General features: G+C 32.3%; 1 protein-coding gene across 1 annotated transcript in view; it reads left to right on the forward strand.

The window, feature by feature from the left end:
• Nucleotides 1–23,380, forward strand: part of LOC136035488 (eukaryotic translation initiation factor 2A-like) — a 117,349-nt gene that overhangs the window by 68,800 nt on the left and 25,169 nt on the right. The window contains exons 11-12 of the mRNA XM_065717318.1: nucleotides 7,143–7,256; nucleotides 11,599–11,789. Coding sequence (XP_065573390.1) covers nucleotides 7,143–7,256; nucleotides 11,599–11,789 — 305 coding nt within the window. The remainder of the gene's footprint in view (nucleotides 1–7,142; nucleotides 7,257–11,598; nucleotides 11,790–23,380) is intronic.

Raw genomic sequence — 23,380 nt, forward strand, 5'->3', positions numbered from 1 at the left:
CGCTTTCAGGGGGATTTTTCTTGGTTGGGGGGAGGGGGTTATGCGGAGGGATCTTTCCATGGAGGAATTTGTCATAGGGGAAAAAAATTTCCATGAAGGGGGTGCAAGATTTTCTAGCATTTTTTAAAGAACAATGAAAAAAATAACTAAGAAAAGTTTTTTCAACTGAAAATAAGGAGTAGCATTAAGACTTAAATTGAACAGAAATTATTACGCATATGAGGGGCTCACCTCCTCCTAATGCCTTGCTCTTTACGCTAAAGTAGCTTTATTAATTTCAACTATTTATTCTACGGCCTTTGTGATTCACGGGTGACCCGGCCTTTGTGGCTTAATGAATTTGGACAAAATTTAAGCTTTAGTGTAAAGAGCGAGGTATTGACAAGGGGTGAACTCCCTCATATATGTAATAAAAAAATACGAATATAGAAGTGCGTTACTTAAGTTACGTATATTTTTACTAATAAAAACGTTCGTAAAAAATTAAAAGTTCTAGTTGCATTTTTAAATAACCAAAAAATTGGAGGGTAACTAGGCCTACCCCCGCGCTTTTTTTTTCTCAAAATCATCCCATCAAAACTATGAGAAAGCTATTTAGCCAGGAAAATAAATTAATATGCAAATTTTGTTTTAATTATCCATGTGCGATGAGCCAAAATCAAAACATGCCTTAATTTAAAATGTTCAGAAATTAAACAAAAAAAACTGAAAGTTTTTTAACTGAAAGTAAGGAACGATATTAAAACTTAAAGCGAACAGAAATTACTCCGTATATGAAAGAGGCTGTTTCCTCCTCAACGCCCCGCTCTTTACGCTAAAGTTTTTTTTACTGTTTTAAAAAGTAGACTTGGGAGAAAGAGTCAAACTTTAACGTCGTTTTCGTTCTTATTTCTGTTCGTTTTAAATTTTAATATCGCTCCTTACTTTCATTTAAAAAAAACTTGTTTCTTTTTTATTTTCTCTGTTAAGATTTAAGTATTTTCCCCTCGTTCTAATCGTCTTTCTGAAGTTTTGTTTCTAACGTTTTGAGGTAGCCGCCATCAATTCTATCTGGATCAAAGAGGACCACGTAATGGAGATTTACAAAAATACGGAATGTTAAGCGAAAAAATTGTCGTTATCTAGACCCATAATCTGGCCTGTATTAGAGCTGCCACTACTGCAGAAGATCATGAATACTAGGCTATGATTATAAGGTCGTACTTAGTGCTTATTTTATCACTTGTAAGAAATGTCCTTCCAATTTAGAATTCTTATGGACTTGCTATGAATTTTGCTAGAACCTGGTTCAAGCCATGCCAATGGCCTTCAGAGTATAATTAAACCCAATTTGTAAAAATACATATACCCTTTCTTAGAATTATTGAATTTAGCTTGATTTGTTTTGCAAATAAGGGGGGAGACATATCTTATATACAGATACAATGACAATGGAAGTCAGTTTGGGCTATAACTTTGCTGAAGCTTCTCGCACGCTTATAGAATGTAAGTCTAATGCTGTTACTTGCTGTTTCTTACTTTTATTATGTTACATCCTAGTAAAGGGGGTGTATACCCCAGCTCTTTAATAATATTAAATAAAAAAACAAGTTTTTTTTTAAATGAAAGTAAGGAGCGGCATTAAAACTTAAAACGAACAGAAATTACTCCGTATATGAAAGGGGCTTTTCCTCCTCAACGCCTCGCTCTTTACGCGAAAGTTTGACTCTTTCTCTTAACTCTACTTTTTAAAACAGTAAGAAACTTTAGCGTAAAGAGTGGGGCGTTGAGGAGGAAAAATCCCTTTCGTATGCGGAATAATTTCTGTTCGTTTTAAGTTTTAATGTTGCTCCTTACTTTCATTTAAAAAAACTTTCTGGACGTTTTTGAATTAATGCATGTTTTGATCTTGGCTCTCCGCACATAAATAATTAAAACGAAATTTCCATATTAATTAATTGCAATGAATCGGAAGATTTTGAGAAAAAAGAAGTGGGGGAGGAGGCCTAGTTGCCCTCCAAGTTTTTGATTACTTAAAAAGCAACTAGAACTTTTAATTTTTTACAAACGTTTTCATTGGTAAAAAATATACGTAACTTACGAATTAACTTACGTAACGAACTTCTATATTTGTATGTTTTTATTGCGTATATGAGGGGGTTCAACCCTCGTCGATACCTCGCTCTTTACACTAAAGCTTGGATTTTATCCCAATTCCTTAAGAATGACCTCTGAATCACAAAGGCCGTAGAATAAATAGTTGAAATTCCTAAAAATACTTTAGCGTAGAGAGTGAGGTATTACGAGGAGGTAAACCCCTCATATGCGTAATAATTTTTGTTCGTTTTGTTTTAATGCTGCTCCTTACTTTCAGTAGGAAAAACTTTTCATGTTAATTTTTTCATTGTTCATCCTGCGCCCCCTTCATTGAAATCCTCTTCCCCCCATGAGAAGTTTCTTCATGGAAATATCTTCCCACGTAACCCCCCCCCCCCTCAACTCTCCCCCCTAAACCAAAAAATCCCCCTGAAAACGTCTGTACACTTCCCAGTAACCATTACTGTATGTAAACACAGGTCAAAGTTTGTAACTTGCAGCCCCTCCCACGGGGACTGCGGGGGAGTAAGTCATCCCCAAAGACATAGTTAATAGGTTTTTCCACTATGGTGAATAAAAGTTTGACTCTTTCTCTCTATTCTACTTTATAAAACAGTAAATAACTAGCGTAAATAGCGGGACGCTAAAGAGGGAACAGCCCCTTCATACATGGAGTAATTTCTGTTCGTTTTAAGTTTTAATGTCGCTGCTTACTTTCAGTTGAAAAACTTGTTTTTTTATTTAATTTCTGGACGTTTTTCTGAATAATGCATTTTTGATTTGAGTGTTTGATTTTGGCTCTCCGCAAATGAATAATTAAAACAAAATTGGCGTATTAATTTTTTTTTGCTAAATGGCTTTCTTTTAGTTTTGATCAGACGATTTTGAGAAAAAGGGTGGGGGAGGAGGCCTAGTTTACCTCCAATTTTTCGGTTACCTCAAAAGGCAACTACAATTTTTAATTTTTCACGAACGTTTTAATTAGTAGAAAATATATGTAACCTACAAATTAACTTACGTAACGAACTTCTATATTCGTATTTTTTTATTATGTATATGAGGGGGTTTGCCCCATCGTTAATACCTTGCTCTTTACACTAAAGCTTTTATTTTCTCCCAAGTCTAAGATTGACTCCTGACTCACCAAGGTTGTAGAATAAATAGTTGAAATTACTAAAAATACTTTAGCGTAAAGAGCGAGGTATTTAGGAAGAGATGAACCCCCCTTATGCGTAATAATCTCTGTTCGTTTTAAGTTTTAATGCTGGTCCTTACTTTCAGGGAAAAAAAAACTTTTTCATATTTATTTTTTCATTTTTTTTTTTTTAAATAGTGCTAGAAAATCCTGCGCTCCCATCATGGAATTTCTCTTCTCCCATGACAAATTCCTCCAAGGGAAAATCCTCCTACGTAGCTCCCTCCCCTCAACCCTCCCTCCCCAACCAAAAAACCCTTCTGAAAAGGTCTGTACACTTCCAAACAACCATTACTGTATGTAAACGCTGGTCAAAGTTTGTATCTTGCAGCCCCTCCCACGGGGACTGTGGGGGAGTCAGTCAGCCCCAAAGACATAGTTATTATGTTTTTCGACTATGCTGAACAAAATGGCTCCGTCAAAGTTTTGATCCGTTGACTTTGGGAAAAAAAGACCGTGGGAGGGGGCCTAAGTGTCCTCCAATTTTTTTGTCTCTTAAAAAGGGCACTAGAACTTTTAATTTTCGCTAGAATGAGCCCTCCTGCGACATTCTAGGACCACTTGGTCGATACGATCACCCCTGGAAAAAAAAAACAAAAAACAAACAAATAAATCGGTCTTCAGGCAAAAAATACTAAGTTCAACATATTTGTAGATCGGAGCTTAAAACTTCTACAGTACGGTTCTCTAATACGCTAAATGCGATGGTGTGATTTTCGTTAAGATCCTATAACTTTTAGGGGGTGTTTCCCCTTTTTTTCCAAAACAAGGCAAATTTTCTCAGGCTCGTAACTTTTGATGAGTAAGACTAAATTTTAAATTCAGAATAAAAATCTGATTCTTTTGATGTATCTATTAGTATCAAAATTTTGTTTTTTAGAGTTTCGTTTACTATTGAGCCGGGTCGCTCCTTGCTACAGTTCGTTACCACGAACCGTTTGATAATAATGAAGTTTTACTTCTAGCCAACACAAGAACAAGAATTGATCGTTGATTTCTGAAACTTTGAATAATAAATGTAGAATTTTTAATTACAATGAAATAGCTAATATTAACTAGAATTCTCTTCTAGTTACTTTTTATACCTGTTTTGTCTTGTTTATTTTGTTACGATGTTAGGATTTTGTCAAGATTTCGCCATGAAGCCCCCCCCCCCCATCTGACTTTCAATGTCATTGTATCTCTATATAAAACATGTCTCCCCCCTTATTTGCCAAAAAATCAAGCTAAATTCAATAGTTCTAAGAAAGGGTATATGTATATTTATAAATAAGTTTATCGGGTTTAATTATACTCTGAAGGCCATTGGCATGGTTTGAACCGGATTCTGGCAAAATTCAAAGCAAGTCCGTAATAATTCTAAATTGGAAGGACATTTCTTCCACCCTGAACTTTCCAAAAAAGAGACTGTAGTTCTTGAAGGAAATTAAGCCAGGACTGCAATGAACATGTTACATTTTTTGGCTTAAAGAAATTGGGCCATGACTTAGTTTTCAAACAGTTCGTGGTAACGAACTGTAGTAAGGAGCGATCCGGCTCAATAGTAACCAAAACTCTAAAAAATTGAATTTTGATATAAATAGCTACATCAAAAGAATCGCATTTTAATGCTGATTTTAAATATATAAGTTTCATCAAGTTTAGTCTTAGCCATCAAAAGTTACGAGCCTGAGAAAATTTGCCTTATTTAGGAAAATAGGGGGAAACGCCCCCTAAAAGTCGTAGGATCTTAACGAAAATGACACCATCAGATTCAGCGTATCAGAGAACCCTGCTGTAGAATTTTCAAGCTCCTATCTACAAAAATGTGGAATTTTTCATTTTTTGCCAGAAGACAAATCACGGGTGCGTGTTTATTTGTTTGTTTTTTTGTTTTTGTTTTTTTTTTTTCCCAGGGGTCATCGTATCGACCAAGTGGTCCTAGAATGTCGCAAGAGGGCTCATTCTAACGGAAATGAAAAGTTCTAGTGCCCTTTTTAAGTGACCAAAAAAATTGGAGGGCATCTAGGCCCCCTCCCACGCTCATTTTTTTCCCAAAGTCAACGGATCAAAATTTTGAGATAGCCATTTTGTTTGGCATAGTCGAAAATCTTAATAACTATGTTTTTGGGGATGACTTACTCCCCCACAGTCCCTGGGGGAGGGGTTGCAAGTTACAAACTTCAACCAGTGTTTACATATAATAATGGTTATTGGGAAGTGTACAGACGTTTTCAGGGGGATTTTTTGGGTTTTGGGGGTAGGGTTGAGGGAGGGGGCTATGTGGGAGGATCTTTCCTTGGAGAAATATGCCATGGGGGAAAAAAATTCAATGAAAAGGGCGCAGGATTTTCTAGCATTACTATAAAAAAAAACAATGAAAAAATAAACATGAAAACGTTTTTTCAAATGAAAGTAAGGAATAGCATTGAAATTTAAAACAAACAGAGATTATTACGCATATGAAGGGTTCTAAAAATACTTTAGCATAAAGAGCGAGGTATTTAGGAGGAGATAAATACCTCGCTCTTTATGCTAAAATATTTTTAGTGATTTCAACGATTTATTCTACGGCCTATTTGATTCAGGGGTCATTCTTAAAGAATTGGAACAAAACTTACGATTTAGTGTAAAGAGCGAGGTATTAACGAGGGTACAAACCCCCTCGTACACATAATAAAAATATAAGAATATGAAAGTTTGTTACGTAAGTTAATTCTTAAGTTACGTATATTTTTTACTAATAAAAACGTTCGTTGAATATTAAAAGTTCTAGTAGCCTTTTTAAGTAACCGAAAAATTGGAGGACAGCTAGGCCTCCTTCCCCACCCCTTCATTCTCAAAATCGTCTGATCAAAACTAAGAGAAAGCCATTTAGCCAAAAAAAAATTAATATACTAATTTCATTTCAATAATTTATGTGCGGAGAGCCAAAATCAAACATGGATTAATTCAAAAACGTTCAGAAATTAAATAAAAAAAAACTAGTTTTTTTAACTGAAAGTAAGGAGCGACATTAAAACTTAAAACGAACAGAAATTACTCCGTATATGAAATGGGTTGTCCCCTCCGCAGTCCCACGCTCTTTACGCTAAAGTTTTTAGTTGTTTTAAAAAGTAGAATTGTGGCAAAGAGTCAAACTTTAGCGTAAAGAGCGAGGGACTGCGGAGGGGACAACCCATTTCATATACGGAGTAATTTCTGTTCGTTTTAAGTTTTAATGTCGCTCCTTACTTTCAGTTAAAAAAACTAGTTTTTTTTTATTTAATAGCTATCTTAAAACGAGCAAGAAAAGAGTATTGGGTTACCTGCTTGTCTCTTTTACTTTTGGTTGAAATTAATAAGGCCTCAAGTCTCAACAACATCTATTAAATTTCGCGTCTTAGCATTAAATCAAGGGTATACCTTTTGGTATCCGAAAAAAAAAATTAAACAGAAAAATATTTTGCCATATTCGCCTAAAGTTCATTGATAACTTAATTTGACCTTATTCAATATTTGTTTTTAAAGCTTTGTTGTGTCATAAGCAAATGCCGCTTTCGACTCTTTTGAGCGTGCTGTACCATAGAGATGGTAAATAGTTCTGCTCCGAAAATAGTACGAATTATTCAAGTGGTTGCATAGTTAAGCAAAGGGTCTTGAGTTAAGATTCATTTTCAAACTTAAATCAAATATACATGCGTAATTGTGATTACGTATATACAGTGACAATAAATATACCTTTTTAGGGTTCTGTTTTAAAGAAGTTGGCGTCCAAAATAACCTAGTATATGCATATATATATATATATATATATATATATATATATATATATATATATATATATATATATATATATATATATATATTCTTCGTTGCTACCAATATGATTTACACGAGTTTTGTCTTATAGATTCGAAAAAGGCTTACATACCTCCTAGTGCAAGAAACAGACCTGCTTCAGACCTATCAACTCGAACACAATTTGGTGTCTATACAAAAAGTAGCCATTTGCCACCAGGTCTAGGTGAGAATTTTGTTCTATATAATTCATCATTTTACCATCTACTGAAGCTTTATTCTTTTTAATATGCTATTTTACGTGGAACATACTTCTGACACCTACTAAATTAGGAAAATTAGTACAATCCATCCCTTTCAAACCTGATTGGTTCTAACACCTCCTTTTTAAGCCAATAAAATTAGAGAAAAGCCAAGTTGCACCCGATTGGCTCTGCTGTTCCAAAAATGCAAGCCAGTAAAAAGAATGAAGTTTTCGAGTTGCAATATTTTTTATTAGTAGTTTTTTTATTTCACCTTGGCGTAGCTGAAGTATGCCTACTTGTAGTTGAAGTAGCTGTGAAGGCACTTTTCCACTTGATGTATTATGAATCATTCAAAAATCGGAAATTTAGGTAAATTGAATCCAGTTTAACCCTTGTATGGGGTTGTCACAAAAGTTCTGCTTTTGACCTCAAGCCTGGGTTTCAAACCGCAAAAATAATTGCTTGTTTATTAAGTCATGTATTTTTCTTATCCATTTGAATTTTCTTTCATCACATTAATTAATTTGAAGCCCACTACTCTTGAGATAGAAGCTGATTTTACCAGGTCCTGCAAGGGTATCGTAAAAAGTGAGTTCTTTATCCTAAGTTCAGGTAACATGATCTTTTTACTGAGAAATCGAGTCAGTTACCCAGTGGTTTCACTGTAAGTAATTATTTGGACTTATTTACTAATTTTATGTTTACTAAGCATTTGCTAGTTCCAGAATTCAACAAGGTTTAACATGAAACTTTAATTAAAAATAGTTACAATAGATTAACCGTACCTACGCACAAATGCCGATCATGTATGACTGCTCGATTAAAAAAAAAAAAAAAAATATTAATGCTTACGGGCTGGTCAAATCAGAAACTAATTAGTTTCTTGAGGTCGATATTTGGAATAAAAAAATAATAAGACTTGCCTAATATCATTATCTTGCAATGGAAAATTTCGAAAAATTTACCTTTGAAGTTTATAGTAATCAACTATGTTTCGAAATAGTATATCACATATGTGTTACTGGAATTTATATGTATTGGAATTTATATACATTCACAGTTTAAGGTTGACATTCACTATTTTTGAACATTCACGGTAACATATATATTGAGGGAATAGGTAACTGTCTCAACTAATATAACTACTCAATTTTTGACATTCTGTCTTTGTTAAATGAGCCGCACTTCATTTAGAAACATTTTTGTGGACAAAACGAATAGATGAAATTTTTACCATTCTGATTCTAAACTCCAAAGAGCTAATTTAGGAATTATTAACCCCAAATAGCTAAAAAAAAGATCGACAATTACATTCTAAGACCACACTGTATATGCACGAAGTATGAAACAAAGAAGAGAAAATAAAAAGAAAAAAAAATAGAGAAAAACGAGGATAGTGTCAGTCAGTCAAGTGAACATGAAGAGAAAATAAGCAAGTATTTCGACAAGGACCTGCGCCATGTCGCCCTCAGTGCAAAAAAAGAAAAGAAAAAAGATCTAACCGTTGGAAGTAGACTTCACAAGAGACAAATAGACCAGATTAATACAAACCAGAATAAATGAAAGACAAATTCACCAATTAGATTGTGCAAAAATTCTCTAGCCAATAGACTCGGCTTCTCTACGGACTCGATTTTCATTAAAAATGCAGACAAGTAGTTTTACTTTAAACCGAGGAAAAATATTATTTTGAATCATTTAATATTAAGTTATTTTAAATTAGGCTTGTGTAAATATCTCCAGTATCTCTATTTATTCCAAAGTTCCTGTTTATATATTTTTATCTCAATTGTCTCTCTAAAAAATTGTGATAGCCCATTTAAATTAGATATTTAAATTGTCTCCTTAATGAGAACTAAATGATCTGGATTTTCGAAAATGTGCAGAGTCAAAACAGAGTCAAAATTTTCATTTTTATTTTGGTTTCATATCTCAGGGATTTATCTATTGACTTGTGTTCATGCAGTCGTTCCTTCCACTGCTGAGATGTCCTACCAATATAAAACTTCCCACATGACCACGGGACTCTGTATACGCCACTGCACAATATAGGGCCAGTTCTATCCTTTCCGGAATTGAAAAACGTTCAACCTTTAGTACGGTACATTTTTGAAAAAAACAGAAAGGTTGTGTTTTTTCCAAGTTTTTCCAAGTTTGTCACTGAGTTTCGGAATATAAGATATACTCTTTCTTTTTCCGCTTTGTTTGCGATCTTTTGTCTGTTTGGGAGCATGGACAAGATTCTCCAAAGAATGTTTTGGCATATTTGAACACTCCTTTTGTCTGTTTGGGAACATGGACAAGACCCTCTAAAGGATGTTTTGTCATTTTTGAACACGTCGGACTCGAATCTTCAATTTAGACTAGAACCAGAAGGTTCAGGAAAGCTTCCTTTCTTGGCTGCTTTAATTATAAAAAATACTTCTAACCTTGAATTTTCGATATATTGGAAGCCTACACACAATGATCGTTATCTGCATTTTCCGTAGAACTACCCCCCTTCTGTAAAAAGAGGGGTAGTAATCTCTTTGGTTGACAGAGTTCTAAAATCTGTTTACACAATCATTTAAGATGCGAATTATATTATTTTAAAGATATTTTATTTCGTAATGGCTACCCAATCAAACTTTTTGAAAATATCAAAGACAGAAGATTAAAAATGGTAAAACAGGAAAATAATGAATGCATCCCTCTTTCTTCCACTACTCTGGGAATTGAAAACAAAACTTTCAACACTATATCTTTACCTTTTACACAATCATATAGAATCTTAATTGAAATGTGTTAAATATATTTTATTTTGAAATGGCTAACCAATTAGACTTATTGAAAATATCATAGACAGAAAATTAGAAATGGTAAAACAGGAATATAATGAACACATCCCGCTTTCTTCCAGAGACAAAAACTTCTTTTTCTTCTAAAGAATTTTTACTTAAAACACTGTAAATTTTCTTTTTTTGTCTTTCTCTTGGTAAGTTTTTTATACTGATATGTCTTCTCATACTGATTTATTTTCAAAGATGTTTGATTATTGAAGCGATTCAGTTTCTAACACCGATTGTCTGGTAAGCTTCAGAATTTTGGTTCTTTTTTAAGGCCTTTGAATTGTTTTAATCCCTTGTTTAAAATATATAGAAATATTTTGTTTTGCTCTTACCAGTTTTTGCTCTTAAAGTAATTAAGTGTCTTTTTGTACTTAAGTCTTTTCAAAGGTATTTGATTTATTGAAGGAAGTCTAATTTCTAACAATCATTTCTACTAGCTTCAAACTTTTGGTTTTCTTTTTTAAGGTTTTGAATTTTTGAAATCCCTTGTTAAAATACATACATTTTTTACAATTATTTTTGCAATTATCAGTGTTTTGCTCTTTAGGCAATTTAATGTCTTTTCATACTAAATTCTTATCAAAGATATTTGATTATTGAATCAAGTCAATTTCTAACAACGATTTATTCCAAGCTTTAAGTTTTGGTTTTCTTTTTGAGGTTTTTCAATTGTTAAGGTTTTAAATTGCAAACTTTTCCATGCATGAAAATATTCAATTTTTTTTACATAAGTGTGACAGGTGTGACAACATCATCGCCTCACACATAACAACGTCATAGCAACATCATCGTCATCGTCACACATAAGTGTGACGTCATATAAATTAATGACGTCTCACATTATTTTTTTTTCACAATTAAGGCTTTTAACGAATTCCCTCAAATTTCTGACCTTTCTTGATCGTTTTTTTAGGCCCGAATATTCCATGATGCCAATTCTACCGACAAAATACGGAGCCATTTTCGAGAAAAAGTAAATAAATACATGCACAATTATTGCTCACTTATAAATATAGTATACACTTTCAAAGATATTTGATTATTGAAACAAGTCCAGTTTTTTGCTGAAACAATTACCAGTTTTTTTGCTCTTCAGGCAATTTAATGTAAAGTTTTCCATGCTTGAAAATCTTCAATGTTTCCACATAACCATGACAAGTTTGACAATGTCATTGTAATACTGATGTATTTGAAAATGACCTTACTCACATAATTTTTTTTCTAAAATTAAGGCTCTTAACGAATTTTATTAAACTTCTTACCTATCTAGTTAGGTTTTTGGGCCAGAATATCCCAGGCTGCCAATTTTCCCGAAAATATATGGAGCCGTTTTTGAGAACTTATAAAGATAGTATATTTTGACTGTCTGAGCATTCTTTGCTTGATATTTCGCTTTCCACTCCTTTTTTTACACAAGAAAACGGTTTTCCTAACAGATACTACCGATTAATTGTATTTTACAACAAATTATGCTTAGTTTTGACCTTTTCTTTAGCCATGCCTGCACAGCCTATTGCAGCAGCTGGGAAGAAGAAGAAAAAAGCATCAAGGAACTTAGAGGATCAAGATATAGAAAAAAGTGTGAAAACTGGACCACAACCGTCATTAAATGCTGATGTTAAACCTGTTCCTGAAATACTGAAAAATGATGTTGAAAGGAACAAGCGAATATCCAGCCTTAATAAGGTATTCCCATAAGTCATTTCTCTCTTTTTCTAATACTTCATTGAGATTGTCTATTGGAATGCATTGTTTCAACAATGTTGAAAGAACACAAATTTCTGATGATTACTAATACGCCTACTGATTCTACTACAGCTCATTGCGGTAACAAGCCGCTTGAGATCCACTCGGTGTCACAAACTCCTCCTTTACTCCACTGTAGCCAGAACTTCGTCCTTTACTATCTCTTGTGTAGTTCTCAACTTGTTTGAATTTTTTCACGACCTGTTTTTTCATCCCATTTAATCCCATTCTTCATTCTTGCTCTTTACCTCTCTGCTTTTTTGTGAAATCCAATTTAGTTTAATTCTAGTCTGCTGACTGTAAAAGCTTTTGGAATGAAGTTTGTGTTTTGAAACTTACGGAAAATCCTGTAGAACCAAGGATCAAGCTTGTTGTATGGGTCCTTGCCCCTCCCCTCAGGAACATTCCGTTAACATCAGTCTCTACACTCCCCTTAAAAATGGACAAGCAAATATTGTCAGATGCTATAATCACAACTTCCATATTTATTCTATCTCTCATGGATTTTCCGCATCCATTCGAAAACTTCCTCGTGTGCTTGGGCCCCAGCGTGATTACCATGAAGTGCGATTCTTAGTAATAAAATTCGTAAAATGTTTCTCAATTTTTCAAAGATCAGCCTGCATTTTTGGTATCTTCTTGGGCTTCTGAATTAATTTTTAACTTTGTTCTGTACGTTCTTTGTTACAGCCTCGCAGAGATTTTGATTTTTTTCATGATAGCGTTTGTCATCCCAATATCTACCCATTATTCTGGTAGTTACTTTTTTCTTATATTTGTTTCGGTAATCTTCATCATTATGATAACGCTCCTTGATCCTTTGTTCAGCTCCTTCGATTATTGCTTCTCGATAATCTTCATCATTGTGATATTGTTCCTTGATCTTTTGTTTGGCTCTCTCAATTTTTACTTTTCCAAATCCGTGGTCTGTTAAATATTTTTCCTTTTTTTCAGGATGCTATATCTATTTTCTATGTAGTACAGTTTTCTTACCGTAGAAATTTGGATTGCTTGGCTCTGATACTTTTCTCGGTTTTTCTTTCTTTTACTTTGTTCTCTTGAGACCATAATATATTTACAGTACATTTTCAATTCAATAGTAATTTGTCATCCCCATAAATGACTTAACGAGTCACTTGAAGCAATAGGAAAACCAAACAAATTTTAAGGTATTAATTTTAAGGTATAGATTGGCTTTAAATGAATTATATAAATAATTATATATATATCTGTCTATATATATAAAAATAAGTTGTTTGTGGGTTATGTCTGTCGAGTGACGTCATGTCATCATGTCGTCATGTTGTCATGAAGTTAGTTGTCGTCATGTTTGTTATGACGATGACGTCATTAAAGCTATTTAAGAAAATCGTTCAAAGACAAATTTTTAATTGTAAGAAGATCGTGGCGCCCCCCCAAGCCCCCCCCCCCTCGCGCGTAAGTCGTTACGCGCCATATTAGTTACGAGCCTTTCTAGTTGTGTCCCTATGTCCCACCTGTGAATATAGATATATATATATATATATATATATATATATATATATATATATATATATATATATATATATATATATATATATATATATATATATATATATATATATATATATATTTTATATATATATATATATATATATATATATATATATATATATATATATATATATATATATATATATATATAAATATATATATATATATATATATATATATATATATATATATATATATATATATATATATATATATATATATTCTTTGCTGTCCCATTGTCTGTGCATATAAATAGATTGTCAGGTTTACCGACTCTTGAACATGCAACATATAATGGTCCATGGGAAAACAATCCGTATTCAGATCTATACCTCATGATTCCAATGATTGCCCTTGAGCTTTGTTGATGGTGATTGCTAATCGACCATTCCCTGTGTCGCCATCGTCATTTATATATCCCCCTGTGCCCCCCGGCGTCCCCTTTGTAGTTTTGTCCCTGTGTCCCGGTCGTCATTTATATTCCCTGTGTCCCGGTCGTCATTTGTGTCCCGGTTTCCCAGTCTGTGATTTCTCTTTGAGTGTCCCGGGCGTCATTTATATTCCTTGTGTCCCGGTATCCCGGTCGTCATTTATATCCCCCTGTGCCCCCTGGCGTCCCCGTTGTAGTTGTGTCCCTGTGTCCCGGTCGTCATTTATATTCCCTGTGTCCCGGTCGTCATTTGTATCCCGGTGTCCCGGTCTGTATATACATTCGTTTTTTAGTTTTGTTTTTCTCCTTTATTTTTTTCCTTTTTTCTTTTTTTTTCTTTTTTAGTTTATTTAGATTTTTAGAATTTTTAGTTTTTTTTATTAGTTTTTAGTTTTTTTTCTTTTTAGTTTTTTTGTAGCTTTTTTTTTAGTTTTTTTAGTTTTTTTTTTACTTATGTCCTGGTCGTCATTTATACTCCCTGTGTCCCGGTCGACATTTGTGTCCCGGTGCTTTGTTGATTGCTAATCGAACATTCCTTTTGTCCCGGTCGCTTTCTCTTTGAGTGTCGTCATTTATATTCCCTATGTCCCGATGTCCCGGTATGTAATTTCGTCAGTTGAAAACATGACGTCAGTCGACACACAAACATGACGTCACCCGACAGACAGACCCACACACACACAGACAACTTATTTTTATATATATAGATTGTTCCAAGTTTTCATCCGTCACGATGTCTAAGTTCAACTGGATAAAGTTCAAAGGATAAAGTTCAACTGGATGCAAAGTCAATTTATGTTTTTAACGACGTAAAACTTGTGAATATACAACATTCTTCGCTGCCCCATTGTCTGTGCATATAAATAGATTGTCAGGTTTACCGACTCTTGAACATGCAACATATAATTGTCCATGGGAAAAACAATCCATATTCAGATCTATACCTCATGATTCTAATGATTGCCCTTGAGCTTTGTTGATGGTGATTGCTAATCGAACATTGCCTGTGTCTCCGTCGTCATTTATATATCCCCCCTGTGCCCCCGGCGTCACCGTTGTAGTTGTGTATATGCGTCCCGGTCGTCATTTATATTCCCTGTGTCCCGGTCGTCATCCCGGTATACATTCGTTTTTGAATTGGTATATGATGAAATAAATTTTTAATTTTTCCCTTTTTTTCTTTTTAGTTTTTCTTTTATTGGTTTTTACCTTTTTTAGGTTTTTTAGTTTTTTTTTGAAGTTTTTATCTTTTTAGTTTTTTTATTTTTATTTATATTTTTTTAGTTTTCTTTTTCTCCTTTATTTTTCAGTTTTTTTCCTTTTTTAGTTTTTTTCTTTTTTAGTTCTTTTAGTTTTTACCTTTTTTATTTTTTTTAGTTTTTTTAGTTTTTTAGCTTTTTTTTAGTTTTTTTATTAGTTTTTAGTTTATTTTATGGTTTTTTCCTTTTATTAGTTTTTTTTTAGTTTTTTACCTTTTTTTAGTTTTTAAGCTTTTTTAGATTTTTTTTTTTCTTTTTAGTTTTTTTTTGTAGTTTTTACCTTCTTTAGATTTTTGATTCTTTTATATTAATGCTAAAGCCGAAGTTCGAACCTGGAACCTCTTGAACCTAGAACCTGGAACATAACGCCTTATCAACTCAGCTACATCGGCTTGAATACATTCGTTTTTGAATTGGTATATGATGAAATAATTCAGACGTCATATTATATGATGAAAAAAAATTTTTAGTTTTTTTCCTTTTTTTTCTTTTTAGTTTTTTTATTGTTTTTACCTTTTTTTTAGCTTTTTTAGTTTTTTCGTTTTTTCTTTTTAGTTTTTTTTGTAGTTTTTATCTTTTTTATTTTTTAATTTTTATTCATATTTTTTTAGTTTTCTTTTTCTCTTTTATTTTTCAGTTTTTTCCTTTTTTTAGTTTTTTTCTTTTTTAGTTTTTAGTTTTTTTAGTTTTCTACCTTTTTTTAGTTTTTTAGTTTTTTTAGTTTTTTAGCTTTTTTAGTTTTTTTTATTAGTTTTTATTTTTTTTTGTAGTTTTTGCCTTTTTTAGTTTTTTCAGTTTTTTTTTAGTTTTTAGTTTTTTACCTTTTTTTAGTTTTTTTTTCTTTTTAGTTTTTTTTGTAGTTTTAACCTTTTTTAGTTCTTTTTCTTCTTTTGTATTAGTGTGAAATAATTCAGACGTCATATGCGGACAAACACGACGTCACTCGACAGACAGACAGACAGACATAACCCACAAACATATATATCTATCTATATATATAAAAATAAGTTGTCTGTCTGTCTGTGGATGGATCAGGTGACGTCACCTGAAAAAACTGGATCAGGTGACGTCAAAACTGAAAAAACTAAAAAAAGGCAAAAACTACAAAAAAAACTAAAAACTAATAAAAAAAATAAAAAAGCTAAAAAACTAAAAAAACTAAAAAAAGGCAAAAACTACAAAAAAACTAAAAACTAATAAAAAAGCTAAAAAACTAAAAAATCTAAAAAAAGGCAAAAACTACAAAAAAAACTAAAAACTAATAAAAAAAATAAAAAAGCTAAAAAACTAAAAAAACTAAAAAAACTAAAAAAAGGTAAAAAACTAAAAAAACTAAAAACTAAAAAAAAGGAAAAAACTGAAAAATAAGCTAAAATAAAGGTAAAAACCAATAAAAAACTAAAAAAAACTGAAAAAACTAAAAAAAGGCAAAAACTACAAAAAAAAACTAAAAACTAATAAAAAAAAGTAAAAAAGCTAAAAAACTAAAAAAACTAAAAAAACTAAAAAAAGGTAAAAAACTAAAAAAAATAAAAAATTAAAAAAAACTAAAAAAAAGGAAAAAACTGAAAAATAAGCTAAAATAAAGGTAAAAACCAATAAAAAACTAAAAAGAAAAAAAGGAAAAAACTAAAAAAAATTTTCATCTAAAAAACTAAAAAAAACTAAAAAAGGTAAAAACTAAAAGAACTAAAAAAGAAAAAAATAAATGACGAAACTCAAAGAGAAAGCGACCAGGACAAAAGGAATGTTCGATTAGCAATCAACAAAGCACCGGGACACAGGGAGTATAAATGACGACCAGGACATAAGTAAAAAAAAAAACTATCTATATATATAAAAATAAGTTGTCTGTGGATCTGTGGATCGTGGATCAGGTGACGTCACCTGAAAAAACTGGATCAGGTGACGTCAAAACTGAAAAAACTAAAAAAAGGCAAAAACTACAAAAAAAACTAAAAACTAATAAAAAAAATAAAAAAGCTAAAAAACTAAAAAAAGGCAAAAACTACAAAAAAAACTAAAAACTAATAAAAAAGCTAAAAAACTAAAAAAACTAAAAAAAAGGCAAAAACTACAAAAAAAACTAAAAACTAATAAAAAAAATAAAAAAGCTAAAAAACTAAAAAAACTAAAAAAAACTAAAAAAAAGGTAAAAAACTAAAAAAACTAAAAACTAAAAAAAACTAAAAAAAAAGGAAAAAACTGAAAAATAAGCTAAAATAAAGGTAAAAACCAATAAAAAACTAAAAAAAAAACTGAAAAAAACTAAAAAAAGGCAAAAACTACAAAAAAACTAAAAACTAATAAAAAAAGTAAAAAAGCTAAAAAACTAAAAAAACTAAAAAAACTAAAAAAACTAAAAAAGGTAAAAAACTAAAAAAAATAAAAAATAAAAAAAACTAAAAAAAAGGAAAAAACTGAAAAATAAGCTAACATAAAGGTAAAAACCAATAAAAAACTAAAAAGAAAAAAAGGAAAAAACTAAAAAAAAATTTCATCTAAAAAACTAAAAAAAACTAAAAAAGGTAAAAACTAAAAGAACTAAAAAAGAAAAAAATAAATGACGACACTCAAAGAGAAAGCGACCAGGACAAAAGGAATGTTCGAATAGCAATCAACAAAGCACCGGGACACAGGGAGTATAAATGACGACCAGGACATAAGTGAAAAAAAAAATTAACAAAACTAAAAAGAAGGTAAAAACTACAAAAAAACTAAAAAGAAAAAAAAAAACTAAAAACTAATAAAAAAACTAAAAAATCTAAAAATCTAAATAAACTAAAAAAGAAAAAAAAGGAAAAAAATAAAGGAGAAAAACAAAACTAAAAAACGAATGTATATACAGACCGGTACACCGGGATACAAATGACGACCGGGACACAGGGAATATAAATGACGACCGGGACACAGGGACACAACTACAACGGGGACACCGGGGGAAACAGGGGGATATAAATGACGACCGGGACAAAAAAACTAAAAAGAAAAAAAAACTAAAAACTAATAAAAAAATCTAAAAATCTAAATAAGCTAAAAAAGAAAAAAAAGGAAAAAAATAAAGGAGAAAAACAAAACTAAAAAACGAATGTGTATACAGACCGGGACACCGGGATACAAATGACGACCGGGACACAGGGAATATAAATGACGACCGGGACACAGGGACACAACTACAACGGGGACACCGGGGGAAACAGGGGGATGTAAATGACGACCGGGACACCGGGACAGGGAATGGTCGATTAGCAATCACCATCAACAAAGCTCAAGGGCAATCATTAGAATCATGAGGTATAGATCTGAATACAGATTGTTTTCCCATGGACCATTATATGTTGCATGTTCAAGAGTCGGTAAACCTTACAATCTATTTATATGCAAAGACAATGGGACAGCAAAGAATGTTGTATATTCGCAAGTTTTACGTAGTTAAAACCATATATATATATATCTATCTATATATATAAAAATAAGTTGTCTGTCTGTCTGTGGATGTGTGGATCAGGTGACGTCACCTGAAAAAACTGGATCAGGTGACGTCAAAACTGAAAAAACTAAAAAAAGGAAAAAACTACAAAAAAAACTAAAAACTAATAAAAAAAATAAAAAAGCTAAAAAACTAAAAAAACTAAAAAAAGGCAAAAACTACAAAAAAAACTAAAAACTAATAAAAAAGCTAAAAAACTAAAAAAACTAAAAAAAAGGCAAAAACTACAAAAAAACTAAAAACTAATAAAAAAAATAAAAAAGCTAAAAAACTAAAAAAACTAAAAAAAACTAAAAAAAGGTAAAAAACTAAAAAAACTAAAAACTAAAAAAAACTAAAAAAAAAGGAAAAAACTGAAAAATAAGCTAAAATAAAGGTTAAAAACCAATAAAAAACTAAAAAAAGGCAAAAACTACAAAAAAACTAAAAACTAATAAAAAAAGTAAAAAAGCTAAAAAACTAAAAAAACTAAAAAAACTAAAAAAAGGTAAAAAACTAAAAAAAATAAAAAATAAAAAAAACTAAAAAAAAAGGAAAAAACTGAAAAATAAGCTAACATAAAGGTAAAAACCAATAAAAAACTAAAAAGAAAAAAAGGAAAAAACTAAAAAAAATTTTCATCTAAAAAACTAAAAAAAACTAAAAAAGGTAAAAACTAAAAGAACTAAAAAAGAAAAAAATAAATGACGACACTCAAAGAGAAAGCGACCAGGACAAAAGGAATGTTCGATTAGCAATCAACAAAGCACCGGGACACAGGGAGTATAAATGACGACCAGGACATAAGTAAAAAAAAAAAATTAACAAAACTAAAAAGAAGGTAAAAACTACAAAAAAACTAAAAAGAAAAAAAAACTAAAAACTAATAAAAAAACTAAAAAATCTAAAAATCTAAATAAACTAAAAAAGAAAAAAAAAGGAACAAAATAAAGGAGAAAAACAAAACTAAAAAACGAATGTATATACAGACCGGTACACCGGGATACAAATGACGACCGGGACACAGGGAATATAAATGACGACCGGGACACAGGGACACAACTACAACGGGGACACCGGGGGAAACAGGGGGATATAAATGACGACCGGGACAAAAAAACTAAAAAGAAAAAAAAAGTAAAAACTAATAAAAAAACTAAAAAATCTAAAAATCTAAATAAGCTAAAAAAGAAAAAAAAGGAAAAAAATAAAGGAGAAAAACAAAACTAAAAAACGAATGTATATACAGACCGGGACACCGGGATACAAATGACGACCGGGACACAGGGAATATAAATGACGACCGGGACACAGGGACACAACTACAACGGGGACACCGGGGGAAACAGGGGGATGTAAATGACGACCGGGACACCGGGACAGGGAATGGTCGATTAGCAATCACCATCAACAAAGCTCAAGGGCAATCATTAGAATCATGAGGTATAGATCTGAATACAGATTGTTTTCCCATGGACCATTATATGTTGCATGTTCAAGAGTCGGTAAACCTGACAATCTATTTATATGCAAAGACAATGGGACAGCAAAGAATGTTGTATATTCGCAAGTTTTACGTAGTTAAAACCATATATATATATATATATATATATATATATATATATATATATATATATATATATATATATATATATATATATATATATCTATATTCACAGGTGGGACATAGGGACATTACTACAATGGCGCGTAACTATTATGGCGCGTAACGACTTACGCGCTCGGGGGGGCTTGGGGGGGGGGGCGCGAAGCGCCCCCACCAACTAGGTGTTGGGGTGGCGCGAAGCGCCACCCCAACAGCTAGTATATATATATATATATATATATATATATATATATATATATATATATATATATATATATATATATGTTTTTAACTACGTAAAACTTGCGAATATACAACATTCTTCGATGTCCCAGTGTCTGTACATATAAATAGATTGTCAGGTTTACCGACTCTTGAACATCCAACATAAAATTGGCCATGGGAAAAACGACCCGTATTCAAATCTATACCTCATTATTCTAATGATTGCCCTTGAGCTTTGTTGATGGTGATTGCTAATCGAACATTCCCTGTGTCCCCGTCGTCATTTATATATCCCCCTGTGCCCCGGCGTCCCCGTTGTAGTTGTGTCCCGGTCGGTAATTTCTCTTTGAGTGTCCCGGTCGTCATTTATATTCCCTGTGTCCTGGTCGTCATTTGTGTCCCGGTGTCCCGGTCTGTAATTTATCTTTGAGTGTCCCGGTCGTTATTTGTGTCCCAGTGTCCCGGTCTGTAATTTCTCTTTGAGTGTCCCGGTCGTCATTTATATTCCCTGTGTCCCGGTCGTCATTTATATTCCCTGTGTCCCGGTCGTCATTTGTGTCCCGGTCTGTAATTTCGTCAGTCGACAAACATTTTTATTTATTTTTTTAGTTTTATTTTTCTCCTTTATTTTTCAGTTTTTTTCCTTTTTTTAGTTTTTAGTTTTTTTTTCTTTTTAGTTTTTTTTTGTAGTTTTTACCTTTTTTTTAGTTTTTTTTCTTTTTTTCTTTTTTAGTTTTTAGTTTTTTACCTTTTTTCAGTTTTTATAGTTTTTTAGATTTTTTAGTTTTTTTAGTATTTTCTTTTTAGTTTTTTTGTAGTTTTTACCTTTTCTAGTTTTTTCTTCTTTTGTATTAATACTAAAGCCAAGGTTCGAACCTGGAACCAAGAACCTGGAACATAACGCTTTACCAACTCAGCTACTTCGGCTTGAATACATTCGTTTTTGAACTGGTATATGATGAAATAATTCAGACGTCATATGCGGACAAACACGACGTCAGTCGACAGACAGACAAACAACTTATTTATATATATATATATATATATATATATATATATATATATATATATATATATATATATATATATATATATATATATATAGCTATGTATATATAGATACCTGGTTGGTCCCCCCAAGCCCCCCCGCGCTTGTAAGTCGTTACGCGCCATTGTAGATGTGTCCCTGTGTCCCACCTGTGAATATAGATAGATATTTATGTGTTTTTAACTCTTCGATGTCCCATTGTCTGTGCATATAAATAGATTGTCAGGTTTACCAACTCTTGAACATGCAACATAAAATTGTCCATGGGAAAAACAATCCGTATTCAGATCTATACCTCATTATTCTAATCATTGCCCTTGAGCTTTGTTGATGGTGATTGCTAATCGAACATTCCCTGTGTCCCCGTCGTCATTTATATACCCCCCTGTGCCCCCGGCGTCCCCGTTGTAGTTGTGTCCCTGTGTCCCGGTCGTCATTTATATTCCCAGTATCCCGGTCGTCATTTGTGTCCCAGTGTCCCAGTCTGTAATTTCTCTTTGAGCGTCCCGGTCGTCATTTATATTCCCTGTGTCTCGGTCGTCATTTGTGTCCCGGTCTTCATTTATATGTCCCGGTCGTTATTTGTGTCCCAGTGTCCCAGTCTGTAATTTCTCTTTGATTGTCCCGGTCGTCATTTATATTCCCTGTGTCCCGGTTTTCAGTTTTCTTTTTATCCTTTATTTTTCAGTTTTTTTTCTTTTTTTAGTTTTTTTTCTTTTTCAGTTTTCAGTTTTTTTAGTTTTTTATTAGTTTTAGTTTTTTTTTCTTCTTTTTTTTTAGTTTTTACCTTTTTTTAGTTTTTTTCTTTTTTAGTTTTTTACCTTTTTTTAGTTTTTTTTATTTTCTTGTAGTTTTGTTTTGTTTTGTTTTGTTTTGTTTTGTAGTTTTTACCTTTTTTAGTTTTTTTCTTCTTTTGTATTGATGCTAAAGCCAAGGTTCGAACCTGGAACCTCTCGGACCTAGAACCTGGAACATAACGCTGTACCAACTCAGCTACTTCGGCTTGAATACATTCGTTTTTGAATTGGTATATTATGACTAACTTCATGACGACATACAGCTCAATCCTTATAATGACGTCAGTCGACAGACAGACAAACAACTTATCTATATATATATATATATATATATATATATATATATATATATATATTATCTATATATATATAAATAAGTTGTCTATCTGTCTGTCTGCTTCTCTGTCGAGTGACGTCATTATATGACGTCTGAATCATTTCATCATATACCAATTCAAAAACGAATGTATTCAAGCCGAAGTAGCTGAGTTGGTAGAGCGTTATATTCCAGGTTCCAGGTCCGAGAGGTTCCAGGCTCGAACCTTGGCTTTAGCATTAATACAAAAGAAGAAAAAAAAACTTAAAAAGGTAAAAACTACAAAAAAACTAAAATGAAAATACTAAAAAAACTAAAAAAACTAAAAAAAACCGAAAAATAAAGGAGAAAAAGAAAACTAAAAACCGGGACACAGGGAATATAAATGACGACCGGGACACTCAAAGAGAAATTACAGACTGGGACACTGGGACACAAATAACGACCGGGAGATATAAATGACGACCGGGACACTCAAAGATAAATTACAGACCGGGACACCGGGACACAAATGACGACCGGGACACCGGGACACAGGGAATATAAATGACGACTGGGACGCTCAAAGAGAAATTACAGACTGGGACACTGGGACTCAAATGACGACCGGGAAAACTGGGAATATAAATGACGACCGGGACACAGGGACACAACTACAAGGGACACAACTACACAACTACTCTATAACGAAAAGAGAAATCTTTTCTCTTTTATCTATATTCACAGGTGGGACACAGGGACACAACTACAATGGCGCGTAACTAATATGGCGCGTAACGACTTACGCGCGCGGGGGGGCTTGGGGGGTGGGTGAAGCGCCCCCACCAACTAGGTGTAGTATATATATA

The sequence above is a fragment of the Artemia franciscana genome, chromosome 2 (genome assembly GCF_032884065.1).
Source record: "Artemia franciscana chromosome 2, ASM3288406v1, whole genome shotgun sequence".
NCBI classification, from domain to species: Eukaryota; Metazoa; Arthropoda; class Branchiopoda; order Anostraca; family Artemiidae; genus Artemia; species Artemia franciscana.